General features: G+C 40.1%; 1 protein-coding gene across 4 annotated transcripts in view; it reads right to left on the bottom strand.

Moving 5' to 3' along the window:
• Window positions 1-13,926, bottom strand: part of Amn1 (antagonist of mitotic exit network 1 homolog) — a 31,833-nt gene that overhangs the window by 1,845 nt on the left and 16,062 nt on the right. For all 4 annotated transcript variants that reach the window (XM_028892388.2, XM_028892387.2, XM_037203959.1 and 1 more), the window contains exons 4-6: window positions 7,802-8,019; window positions 6,840-6,896; window positions 5,343-5,454 (exon numbers count right to left, since the gene is read on the bottom strand). In XM_028892388.2, coding sequence (XP_028748221.1) covers window positions 5,343-5,454; window positions 6,840-6,896; window positions 7,802-8,019 — 387 coding nt within the window. The remainder of the gene's footprint in view (window positions 1-5,342; window positions 5,455-6,839; window positions 6,897-7,801; window positions 8,020-13,926) is intronic.

The following is a 13,926-nucleotide window of genomic DNA, read 5'->3' as shown; positions in this document are numbered from 1 at the left end:
ACTCCAGCACCCCAACAAACAAACAAAATCACATGTTAAAGTAAGGAACTGGACAAAGAGACAGGATGCAAAGAGCTACTGTACAAAGCTGGAGAGACTTTGTAGAAGGCCACTACTGTCTTGACAGCAAATATAATCAAAGATATCACAAAAGAAAGGAAGAAAGAAAGAAAGTTATGAAGAAAGGATAAAGAAAAATCAATATCTCTTATGAATACAGACTCAAAAATCCTCAACAAAATCTGCACTACCCAAATCTAGCAACTGCAAAAGGATCATATACCTTGATTACCTGGATTTATATATATATAAAATTTTTATTTTATGTTCATTGGTGTTTTGCCTGTATGTACGTCTGTATGAAGGTGTCAGAAACCCTGGAACTGGAGTTACAGACAGTTGTGAGCTGCCATGTGGGTGGTGGGGATTGAACCCAGGTCCTCTGGAAGAGCAGTCAGTACTCTTAACCACTGAGCCATCTCTCCAGCCCGATTGCCTGGATTTTAACATCTGAAACTCAATTAATATATTTACCTTGTATTAGTTTCCTATTGTTGCTCTAACAAGCACCTAATTCAGTGGTTTAAAACAGTATTAATTTATTATTGTACAGTTTTAAAGGACAGAATTCTAAAATGGATCTGACTGGACTAAAATTAGGGTTTGGCCTGTCTGTACTTTCTTTTAGAGGCTCAAAGGAGAATTCACTAATAACATTTTCAACTTTAGAGATCTGTTTTTTTCTGGAATCCAAGATGACTGGAGGTTTGGGACTGTAACCAGCAACTTTCAGGTGTCCTTTGGAAGTACAGAATAGAACATGATAAAAGTTGACAGATGATGTTATTCTCACCTGTTAGGGGTTGTCTTAGGGTTTTTATTGCTATGAAGTGACAGCATGACACAACTCTTATAAAGGAAAACATTTAATTGTGGTGGCTCACTTTCAGTTTCAGAGGTTTAGTCCATTATCATCATGGCAGGAAGCAAGGCAGCGTGCAGGCAGACATGGTGCTAGAAAAGGAAGCTGGAGAGGTCTTATATTTTGACTCACAGGCAACAGGAAGTGGTTTGAGATACTGGTCAGTATCTTGAGCATATATGAGACCTCAAAGCCCGCCTCCACAGTGATACACTTCTTCCAACAAGATCATACCTCCTAGTAGTGCCACTTTCTTTCTCAGATAGGCATTCAAATACTTAACTCTGCAGCATTAAACAGGTGACTAACCCAGAGTAAAGGAATGTAAAATGTACAAATATAAAATGAAGGCTGAGATCCAAGGTTCATTCTGCTTTTGGTAAATAAGGGTCCAAGGGAGGAGTCAGTACTTTTCAGCAATAACAGTTCTCTCCCTCTCCACCATCCCTCCCTCCCTCTTTCTCTTTCTTCTGAGACAGGGTTTCTCTGTGTAAGAGGCCTGGCTATCCTGGAACTAGCTCTATAGACCAGGCTGTTAACTGATGCCTCTTAACAGGATATGGAGTGTTGTATGTGTTGAATTTTTCTCAGGTAGTTTTTCTGTTTCTGTTGAGATGATCTTGTCCCTTATTGATAAGATGTGTATTAGTTACATTTCTATTGGTGTGACAAAACACCATGACCAAGGCAACTTATAAAAGAAAGTATTTAATTGGGCTTATGTTCAGAGTGTTAGAGTCTATGATGGCAGAGCAAAAGCATGGGAGCAAGAACAGATGAGAGCTCACATCTTGACCTACAAGTAGGAGACAGAGAGAAACCTGGGAATGGTGTCTTTTAAACCTCAAAGCCTAGTTGGGCTGTGGTGGTACACACTTTTAATCTCAGCACTTGGGAGGTAGAGGTAGGTGGATCTGAGTTTGAGGCCAGCCTGGTCTACAAAGCGAGTTCCAGGACAGCCAGTGCTGTTACACAAGGAAACCCTGTCTTGAAAAACCAAAACCAAAACCCTCAAAGCCTACCCTCAGTGACACACCTCCTCCAAGAAGGCAATACCTCCTAGTCCTTCCCAAATAGTTCCACCAACTGGGGCCCACGTATTCACACATATGAACATGAACGTATGAGTGTCAATCTCATTAAACCACCACACTCCACTCCCTGACCCCATAGGCTTGTGGCCATGTCATAATGCATTTATTCCAACTTCAGAAGTCCCCATAGTCTATCACAGTCTCAACACTTTTTAAAAGTTCAAAGTTCAGAGTGAATTCTAAGATTCAAAGCAATCCCCCAAATTTACCCCCTTCAGGGCCTTTCTACATAACCCTGGCAGTCCCGGAACTTGCTATATAGACCAGGGTTGGCCTCAAACTCAAACTGCCTGCTTCTGCCTCAGAAGTTCCAGAATTAAAGGTGTGTGCACTCAGTGCACTCTCTTAATTGTAAACCTTGTAAAATAAAAAAGCAAATTATATACAAACAACTTACAATGGCAGGGATATACATTACCATTCTAAAAGGGAGGGATGGTGGCACAGTGAGCAACTACTAGACCAAAGAGGGACAAACTCCAATCCTGTAGCCCATGTCAGATGCCAGTGCTTAGATGGCTCCATCTCTCTGGCACTGCTGCCTACAGCATTTCTGTCTCTAGGGCTGGTTCCACTCCCTGTCTGCAGATCTCCTTTAGATGTCTTGGGTCTACCTTTAACATCTTGGGGTCTCCAATGTAATCCAGACTTCACTTCCACAGCTTCACAAAGTGGGGGGTAGTACTTTTTTTTCCCTCCACATGCACACCACCCCCCACACCCCTTGGGTAGTACTTTTAAAATCTTCATTATCCTTAAGTGTTATGGTATTTATTTCACTTTTTAAACTTTCAACAAAATTTTATTATACAAAGGCTGTCCCATAACTGGATACTTTCTACTTGGTATGGTATTTATTTTAAGCTGTTTGGGGCCAATGAGATGGCTCAGTGAGTAAATCTGCTTGCTACTGATCCCTAAAACTCATATGGTGGAAGGAGAAAACTGACTCCAGCAAGTTACCTTCTGACCTTACATGTCCACCATGGCATGTGAACACATACACAAATAAATACTAAGCTTTTGCCTAAGAATCATTTTCGTCATTGACTATATATACATTTTTCCCCCGACTTGGTTTCTATTAAAAATAGAAGGGTAAATACAAGTTTGATTATTTCCAGATGTTAACTAGAACAATATTAAAGGTAAAATTAGCAGAGATAAATTTTATAACATGTTGTATATGCAAGCTATCTCTAGACAAACAGAAAAGCCTATTAAGACAGAGCTATTTCAGCTAAAGTTACAGGGCCAGAAACTTCTGGTTCACAGACTGTTTCATTTCAAAATTTGATGACAGCCTACTTGTTCATGACTTTCAGATTTTGGAATCCATAGGACCTCACTGATTTTAAAATAAGGAAGTATTAAAACAGGGAGCTAGAGAGATAGCTCAGGGGTTAAGAGTACTTGCTGCTCTTTCAGAGAACTTGAGTTTACAACTCACTGCAACTCTAGTTCCAGGGGATCCAGTGCCCTCTCCTGGTTCTAAGGGCACTGACAGTATGCTATCCAGGAAGCTGAAGTGAGGACCAAGGTTGAGAAATACCTATATTCTTACTACCTAAGCATAGATTTCCCTTAGAGAGAAGGGAACTAATGTGGAGCTGTCACAAAACATAGAAAGCCTAGGTAGCAAATCCTTAAACTGAGAGGGCTACAAGAATGCTTTGTACTCCTTTGCCCATAGGCCTAGAGTTCTGGACTAGCTTAGGCTCAATGGTAATCATAATGATAATAATGTACAGGAGAAGTAAGAGTTACTTTATAAGTACCTCTGCTTATTCATTATATAGGTTAAGTGCATACATAACTCAATGGCTAGGCTGATTTTTTTTTGTGTTGCTGTTGTTGTATATGTGGTGTGTGTGTGTGTGTGTGTGTGTGTGTGTGTGTGTGTGTGTGTGTGTGTAGGTGGACATGTGTGTGGAAGCCTAAGGTTGACATTGGTTGTCTTCCTAATTGCTCTCCACCTTATGTATCTGACACTGGAGTTCACCATTTTGGCTAGGTTGGCTAGCCGGTTTGTTCCAGGGATTCCCTGTCTCTACCTCCTGCTTGGGCATAAGCTAGGGTTATAGGTGGGATCTGGGGATCCAAACTCTGGACCTCATTCTTGTACAGCAAGACTGAACCTGCTGAGTCATATCCTCAGCTTTCAATGGATAAAATTTTTGTTATGGTGGTATTTGAGACAGGATTTTTTTAGCCTAGGCCAGCCTAGAATTTACTAAGTAGCTCGGGCTAACCTTGAATAATAAGCCATCCACCCTACCCCGGCTGGGAATATAGGGATTGGTCATGATGCCTGGGTTAAATTGTTCTCACCCTACTCCCCAAGACAGGGTTTCTCTGTATAGCCCTGGCTGTCCTGGAACTCGCTTTGTAGATCAGGCTGGCCTGGAACTCAGAGAGATCCAGCTGCCTCTGCCTCCCAAGTACTAGGATTAAAGGTGTGCTCTGCAACCCCCACCCCCATATTTGATCATACTGTGAAACCCAAGTTTTCTTTAATTAAATACAATCTTGGGTCAAGAGGTGGAGCCAGCAACTAGTTGACAGGAAGTAGTCAGAGAGTGTGAGGGAGCGTGGAAAATAGATAAACGCATAGGAAGTATTAGGGACTTTTTGGTTTGGGATTGGGGAAGAGACACTCTCTTGCTGGGTAGATGGCTAAGGAGGAAGGTCAACTGGTTTGAGCTAGCAGGTTTTCACCCCAGTATCTGACTCCCAAGTCTTTACTGGTAAAATAGAATGATAGAGACTTAGTTAAAAATTACATTTGGCTGCAGAGGCAGTTTTGGGGGGCACAGAAGTCCCGCCAAGCCTCAGTCTGTGCAGCAGGGCAGTCAGTGACTGCGGAGTCACAGTCATTAGCTGCAACAGCAGTAGATTCAGTGCGGCTGCTGTGCTGATGATAAAACAACACCTGACAATTAAACTGTTCTCAATCTCACTTTCTACATCTTGAGTAAACAACAGTCAGCTGGTCACGTAGCATATTTAATAGATGTAATAAACTTGACTTTTTTATTGTCTGCATAAATATCATCTTAACACTATGATCATGACCACTGTTGGCATCATCATCCTTATGTAGGTAACACTGAGCCTCACCACCACCATTACCATAACTAGTACCTGCTTTGAGATCCCAATAGATCAGATGATCACCATGATAAGCCTGTGAAGGAGTATACTGCATCATTTTACTGATAAGTATAATGAGTAATGGAATTAAAGGACTAAGGAATTTTCTCAAAGTTCTACAGTTGGTAAAAGACGAAGTCAAGATCTGAATACAAGTAACCTGTGAGACTGACCTGTTATTAGGGGGCAGCCATGGAAAAGAAGTATACATATCTGAGGACAGGCAGTCAGGACAGCTTCTACAGCTTTATCAGTTAGATTTATACAGTATCCCATGTTAATCTCCTATATAGAAAACAAAATGAAAGAAAAAGATTTTAAAACTAGATCTATAATAGCAGCATAAAATGTTTGGAAAATAATTTTACATAAAAAAGAACTAAAGTGACTAAGATAACTCTATCTTGTACTGACTCCACTTTGTCTGTGTAGACACTTCTCAGTCTCCTGCCCCACCAACAGCCATGTCCGCCTTGGCAACACATTTGGGATTTTCCATGACTCTAACCATGATCCGAATGTACTAATCAAAATAACTAATGTTTATGTAAACTAAATATAAACTAAAATAACTGCTCTTCCATGGGACCTGGATTTGATCCACAGCATCCACATAGTGGATCACAACTGACTGTAACTCCAGTTCTTGGAGATCTGACATCCTCAAGCATCAGTCATGCATGTGGTGCACAGGTATTTATACAGGCAAAACACCCATTTGTATGAAATAAAAATAAGTTTGTTTGTTTCTAGACAAGATCTCACCATGTAACTCTGGCTGGCCTGGGACTTACTGTATAAACCAGGCTGGCCCTGAACTCACAGAGATCTGCCTGACTCTGCCTCCCGAGTGCTGGGATTAAAGCATGTGAGCCACCATAAACACTTTTTTTTAATGTACATTTGGTGTTTGGCCTGCATGTATATTTATGTGAAATTGGATCCACTGGAACTTGAATTACAGACAACTGTGAGCTGCTATGTGGATACTGGGTATTGAACCAGGTCCTCTGGAAAGAACAGCCAATGCTTTTAACCACTGAGCCATCTCTCTAGCCCTGGAACACAAAATACTTTTTTAAAAAGGAAAAAAAAAAAAATACGATGAAAGCTGGGTATGGAATTACACTCACTGTAATTCTAACTATGGGAAGACTGAGGCATGAAGACTGCTGCAAGTTCAAGGCCAGCGTGGGCTCAAAATATAAAGCAAAAACAAAAATTCAAACAAGTAAACAAAAAACTCCAAAAGATAAATGGGCAGAGGGAAAAGATGTCTCAGCAGATAGAGGCCTGCCATGCAAACCTGAAGACCTGAGTTCTTCAGGACCCATGTAAAAGTGGAAGGTGAGAACCAAATGTATAAAGTTGTTCTCTGGCACCCTGCCTGCCAATAATTTTTTTCTTTCTTTTTTTTTTTTCTTTTTTTTAAAGATTTATTTATTATGTATACAGTGTTCTGTCTGCACATATCCCTGCAGGCCAGAAGAGGGCACCAGATCTCATTACAGATGGTTGTGAGCCACCATGTGGTTGCTAGGAATTGAACTCAGGACTTTTGGAAGAGCAAGCAGTGCTCTTAACCTCTGAGCCATCTCTCCAGCTCCCAATAATTTTTTTTCTTGAGAATAAAATAAAGTTTAGTATTTTCCTAGCCATTTAAAAATTACCTCTAATTGTTTGGCACATGGTCCACTAACAAGCGCAACCACACCACTGTCAGACACCTGAGCAAAAGGGAAAAGAAATATATTCTGTGATAGAGACAAGAGAATTCTCTACAGTGCATTAATCATGAAGAATAATAGCCTCCCATTCAGCAAACATGCATTTTAGTCATATATTCTTCCTATCTGTTACTTAATAGTTTATGGAAATATGTAAATTCTAGTACAATTATTAAACACCCGGTGGCAGTGCAACATGAAAGAGATTGACCTGGAGTTGTCTAACCAAGGGTGAGTTTGATGCCTTCTAACAAAGGAGCACATTTTCTGTTTATTGAAAAGCATATCAAGCATGGTATAGGAAAGGAATGAGTTTTACAAGGGAAGAACTAATTTCTCTGACCACATAGACACAGAAGAGCAAGCAAAACCACAAAACATGTTATACTTTACACACACACACACACACACACACACACACACACACACACACTGTTCTGAGTTAGGGAAATGGAAGAATTACAAGGGAGACATATACATTAATCTGAGTCATGGCATGGAGTGGTTATGAGTTAGAAATAAGGAATATAGTTTGAGATCAAAGCTTTGTGTTCATCTTAGCTTTTAAAAGATGATTTACATGGAGAGTACAAAGTACAATAAGATTACGTTGTTTTTCTTAAAGTAAGTTATATTTAAACTAACTACACAGTATATAGCTTTAAATGATCTCAAAGCATATGATTAAGTTGGTTACAAGGTTGGACAAATGTTCTACTTCTGAAGGCAAGCTATAAGAAGAATTCTAAAAAACATTCTCATACCACCTATATCAAGAGATGGCCAACAGTTTCAACAATAAAAAAAGAACTAATTAAAAAAAAGAACTAATTATGATATTCTGATTAATCATGGATAATAATTGATACAGCACACAATTTGTGTCAAGTTTATATCTCATTTACCTGAGTAGTTGAAAAGTCAACACATTGCAAAAATTGGCAGTTTTTTCCTAATGCATGTAAGGACATATCAGTAATACTTAAGCAGCCACCCAAGTCAATGATCTTTAGCAGCTGGCAATTGAGTGCAAGAGCAAGGACTCCTTCATCAGTGATATTGCAACATCCTTTCAGAGAAATTTCATGAAGGTCGGAACAGGATGAAGCTACAGCTTTTATTCCTAGGGGAAAACAGTGAACTATATGGTTATAAATGGATATTACAAAATTTAAAACGTCCCAAAATTATCAGAATAGAATTTCTTCAAGCATCAGATGGACAAGGATTTCCTCTCTGAGATATAAACATAGGCAGGCTTACTGGAAGCCTGTAAGAATAGATACCAGAGGTTGCCTTTATAAAGGCTGCTTCAGTTCTAAAGCCCTTCTGTTCTTGATCTAATATTCTGTTAGGTAACCTCTGTGGATGCACGTTAGACATACCTACCTGGACAAAGAACAGACTCCAGACTTGACTGTACTAATTACCACACTACGAATACAGTAAGATGCTATCTAAGTCCAATGGTCAGGGTTTCCTTGCTTTACCTTAAACTAGTGGTATGATTTACACCCACCAAATGTAGTCACTGGATGCAGTGCTTCACAGTACTTTTGTATTTTAAAAAGTCATTACAATTCCTTTTACTTTGGAATACTTTTTTTCTTGGAAATTAGAATCAGTATCATAGGTTAGCCATATTTGGTTCAGAATGAACTACTATCTCCTTCAAGTGAGGTCATTATTTTGCATCATATAAAAGAGGCAGATGCTCTACCACTGAGTTGTAGTGTGTGTGTGTAAGAAATGTGATTAAGACAGATTTTCATTTTAACAATCACCAATTGTATGTTAGTAATTTTCAAAGTAGTTCATCCCACAACAGGCCAAGTATATCCAGGACAAGATGCAGAGGCAAGGGAAGTAGATTTATGGAGGTAGCAGTTTTGTTAGTGGGGGGGGCTAATGGGGGAATTCTTAAAGGTAAAAATCCCAGATGAAGTCTTCTATGAGGTATTTCCAAGTTCTTGTCACTGGCAAAGAATTCAAAGTCCAAGTAAGAAATCAGGAGGAAGTTTCACTACACAGGGAGTGTAGGATTCTCAAGAGAGCTTCATGACTTACAGGCTTTTCTTGGTAGGCCCTGTGCTATGGGGAGGGACGGGAGTGTTTATCATCAGGTATCATCCCATGTTTCCTGTCTTTTTCTTTGGCCAGAACATTACAATGGACATAGATCCTCTGTAGCTATTTCTTTTATTTATACATTCATCCCCCCCCCCTTCCTCTTTATTTTTAGACACTCACTGTGTAGTCCAGGCTGTCCTTGAACTCACAACACTCACCCTGTCTCAGCTTCTAGAGTGCTGGAATTACACATTTGAGTCACTATGACTGGCTTTCTGTCTTAAAACAGACACATTCTGCATGTTAAGTGTTGCTGGAGGGCTTCTCTCCAGGTTCCCCAAGCCCCGCAGTCCCACAATCCACTTATAAAATAATCACTCAGACGCTTATATCACTTATAAACTGTATGGCCGTGGCAGGCTTCTTGCTAACTGCTCTTTTATCTTAAATTAACCCATTTCTATAAATCTATACCTTGCCACGTGGCTGGTGGCTTACCAGAGTCTCTACATGCTGCTTGTCCTGGCGGTGGCTGCAGTCTCTCCCCTCCTTCTTCCTGTTTCCCCAATTCTCCTCTCTCTTTGTCCCGCCTATACTTCCTGCCTGGTCATTAGCCATCAGTGTTTTATTTATATAGAGTGATATCCACAGCAGTTAAGTTTCATAGCTATTAACTAAAAACTAAGGAAGGGCATTATAAAGGCTAGATACTCTGGGTGCTATGGTGCTAAGGAAAGATTTGGCAATTAACATCTTTTTTGGCAAAAGGATATGAGGAACAGACAAAGGGAAAAGGAACAGGACAAGTCCAAAGGGATAGCCCTGATAGATACCTATGAAGACATACTTATTTTCCTAGTGGTATTGAAATAGGCTTTTGTTAAAACTGCTTTTGTTAAAAAGGATTGCCTAGTCACTCGGACTGACAAGGCAGTTAAAAGCAGGATGCAAGCCTGACATTTCTGCCTTTGTTTTATGTCTATAACTTTTACTTTTGAGGCAGGCAACATAGGGAATACAGTTTAGCCCAGGACTCTATTTGGTTTTGATTACACACACACCCTCCTCTTGTAATGATGCACTTGGCAGCCCAGCACCTTCACCTGCACATACTGTGCACACACACACATCGAGCAACCTCAGAACTCTTTGAGCCTCCCACCTCCATCAGGCTACTTGTACGCTCACCTCTGAAAAACAGTACAGACCCTCTCCAAGATCCCAGTAAAAATATATTTCCAATGTATCCAGGTACAAAGAATACAAGGATTAATTCAGGAGGAACTCATTTGGGGTACATCAACATAAGGCAAAACTGTGTCCCTTAGGAAACTTTCAGGGAAATCCCCTATTTACCATTTTGTGCCTATGCATTATTGGGCACAGAAAGGAAATTATGGAAAGGGACATGGACAATTGGAAAAATCAATATGTGACTTAATCTAGCAATCATGTCCCTGACCATAGCCCTGACATAACCAAAATAACTGCTGAATGTATAACCAAAACAACCACTGTGTTCCGTCAAAACAAATGTTACAAGGTTCCCCTAACCTACACTGAACAATGATGCTACTGTGGTTTTTAGCTTTATAAGTGCTGCATCCCTGAACTTCTGGCTGAGAATTTTTTGTGACAAGAGCCCGCTCTGGCTTAAATAAAGGACTCTTATTTGGCCTTATATTAGTGATGCTCTGTAACTTTCTCACATGGATTGTAACAAAGCAAAGTGCATTCCTGAGTTTGTGAACCATGGTGACAAATTATTGAATCCTGAGGAATGTTGCAGGGTTGAGACCCAGAGACCACTCAGCACCACCAAAGTCTGAATTTGACAGTCTTTATTTAGCTGGAGAGAAACAGTCCTCACAGAGCAGCCTTGAATGCATTTTACAGGGAACTTTTAAAGGCAAAAAACCAAACCAAACCAAAACAAAAAAACAACCCAAAACACAGAAAACCTACACTCTGGTTGGCAGCTGCAGGGGGAATTAAAGCAAGCAAGCATTTAACAGAAGCCAAAAACATGCAGTTAGCTGGGCATTTTGATTCTGAGTTTCTAGAACAGGGTTGGTTACTTTCCCATGGGACTTTTCACTGCAGGGGTAGGGAAGTGGGGTGGGGTCAGTTAAATCAAAGATGGCTCCAGCAGAGACAACATGGAGGGACCTTTGCCTTATCATAAGGAATAATTTGCAGAAATTTTTGTATAGCTCCTTAGTCAGAAGTACTTGCTGGAGGCCAGGATTTGGGACTGGCACATGAACTGGAGACAATCTTGCAAGGCAGACTTAGCTGTGGGATGTGATACTAACTCCAAGTAGATAATGGCAGAGCTGAATTAAATGATAAGAAATATAACTGGGGGTGGCAAGATGGCTCAGTAAGCAAAAGTTCTTGCTGCCAAATCCCTGGGACCCACATGGTAGGAACAAAGAACCAACTCCCCCAAGCTGTCTCTGACCTCCACAGGGAAATAGACAGCCAGGAAATAAATTAAAATGAAAAAACAACCTAGCTGGTATATGGGGAGTAAGATAATTGCTTCTTATAGAGAAGCAATTACTATCATTTACTATCAGAATAGCTATGCTTTCTTTCAGAGCTCTTTTTTGTTGTTGTTGTTTTGTTTTTTGAGACAGGGTTTCTGTGTGTAGGTTTGGAGCCTGTCCTGGAACTCATTTTGTAGACTAGGCTGTCCTCAAACTCACAGAGATCTGCCTGGTTCTGCCTCCAGAGTGCTGGGATTAAAGGCATGTGCCACTACTGCCTGGCAAACAGTTTTTTATTTTTTATTTTTTGAGACAGGGTTTCTCTGTGTAACAGCTCTGGCTGTCCTGGATGTCACTTTGTAGACCAGGCTGGCCTTGAACTCACAGAGATCCACCTGCTTCTGCCTCCCAAGTGCTGGGATTAAAGCTGTGTCAGAGCTCTTTTTTAATGAGTTATTTTTCACGTAAACATTTCAAAACTTATGTTTGTTTACAGTATTATGAATATACCAAGTGGATAACTAAAATGATTGGGAAATACAGTCAACCAGCCAAACAATTATCCAGAAACCAACATACACAAATAAGTCCTTCCTTCCTGAATGCTTTCCTTCCTTTTCTTTGAGAGTTTCATGACACAGTCCAAGCCAGCCTAGAACTTAGGTCCTCCTGCCTCAGACTTTTGAGTGTTGGTATTACAGGTATGTGCTACCATATCCAGCTAAGTACTTCTTTATTATACGGAAAAAGAAAAAAGTTCAAATCCTAAACTGAAAAATGATCTATATTAGAAAAAATAAATAAAAAACAAAACCCTTAAAAATCCACTATTTCATGTAACTACTCTGAGAAAATAGTTTGGATATAAAACATGTACTGCATAGTCATTTTTTTAATTTTTATTTTTTGTGTATAGATGTTTTTCCTGTATGTATGTCTGTACAGCATGTGTATGTGGTGCCCAAAGAGGCCAGAAGGAGGTATTGGATCCTATGGAACTGGAGCTACATACTGTAAACAGTCATGTGGGCACCCAAACTAAACTTGGTTCCTCTATAAAAGCAACAAGTGTTCTTAACTGCCGAGTCCTCTCTCGAGCCACACCCTCCTTAAAATTTTTTGTTTTGGTATTGGACATTGTTATAGAGATTGCCTAGTTTATCTGAGTTGTCTTGGTTTTTTGAAATAGAGTATCAAGTAGTTCACCTGGCCTAAAATTCACTATGTAGCTGAGAATGCCCTTGACCTCTTAATCTATCTCCTTCACCTCTCAAGTTTTGGGTTTACAAATATGAACCACCCCACCCATCTTAACCTGGTGATTGTTTCTGTTATAATACTGCATCAAAAAAGTGGTGGTAAAAGCTTTTATTCCAGCACCCAGGAGGCAGACGGCAAAAGGATCTCTGCGAGTTTGAGGCTAGTCAGGGTTACCTAGTGAGATCCTATCTCAGCAAACAAACAATAAACAAATAAATAATAAGCAAAGTGCCTTAACCACACTGGAGGTTGAGGCAAGAGGATTACTAGGAGTTCTAGGAAAAACTGGTTTACAAGGTAAATACCAAGCCAGCCAAGAGCAACATACTAAGACCCAATCCTAAAAAACAAAACAACAATTTTTGTGACAGTTTCCCCTGTATTCCAGGCTGACCTCAAATTGGCTATGTAGCTCAAGATGGTCTTAAACTCTTAATCCTCCTGCTCCTACCTCCTAAATACAGAGATCACAGGCTTTGAAAGGGAAAAAATCAGTAGCCATCTTGAGAGACGCCCCCCTCCCCTCTGAAAGTATTTGCTGACCAGCAATTTTAGAACTGACCAGAAGTTGAACTCATGGGAAGATAAGGCTAGAACAATAAATCAATATATCCTGGACTTGACAAAACAAGATATGGGGAGTAATGGACTCAACTGACCAGAAGTTGAACTCATGGGAGAATAGGGCTGGAACAAGAAATCTGAATGTATATCCTGGGTTCAGCAAAAGCAGGACATAGGGAGTAAAAATTTTATGTCTCTGTAGATACCCTGAATCCTGTTAGCCATCAGTAACCTCATGCTTATAGTTCACAGTAACTTCAAAGAACTACCTCACCCCTAGCCCCCGAGATATGTAACCCTCTGCACGTAACCTTTCCTCTATAAACCCCTTGATGTGAGTGCTCGGACCTTCCCTCTTTCACCCGCTGTAACATGGTGTTGGGGAGGTCCCTGCCTAGGCTGGAATAAACAAAACCTATTGTTTTTGAACCAGAAGTTGGGTCCTTGGTGGTCTTGTTGGGGGGCTCACACGTGGGTATTATAGTTATTACAACAGGCTAACAACAAAAACCTCAGTCTTAACCAAATATCATCAACTGCCCATGTCTTGCACTATAACAGGCAAAATGTTTAAAATACCGAAGTATTATTTTAAATATGTTTAAAATATAAGGCAGGAACTTAGCATGTTTTTAAAATGGTTA

This window comes from Peromyscus leucopus, chromosome 3 (genome assembly GCF_004664715.2).
Source record: "Peromyscus leucopus breed LL Stock chromosome 3, UCI_PerLeu_2.1, whole genome shotgun sequence".
Classification (NCBI taxonomy): domain Eukaryota; kingdom Metazoa; phylum Chordata; class Mammalia; order Rodentia; family Cricetidae; genus Peromyscus; species Peromyscus leucopus.
Note: the sequence above shows the minus strand (reverse complement) of the source record. Positions and strands in the feature narration are given on the sequence as shown.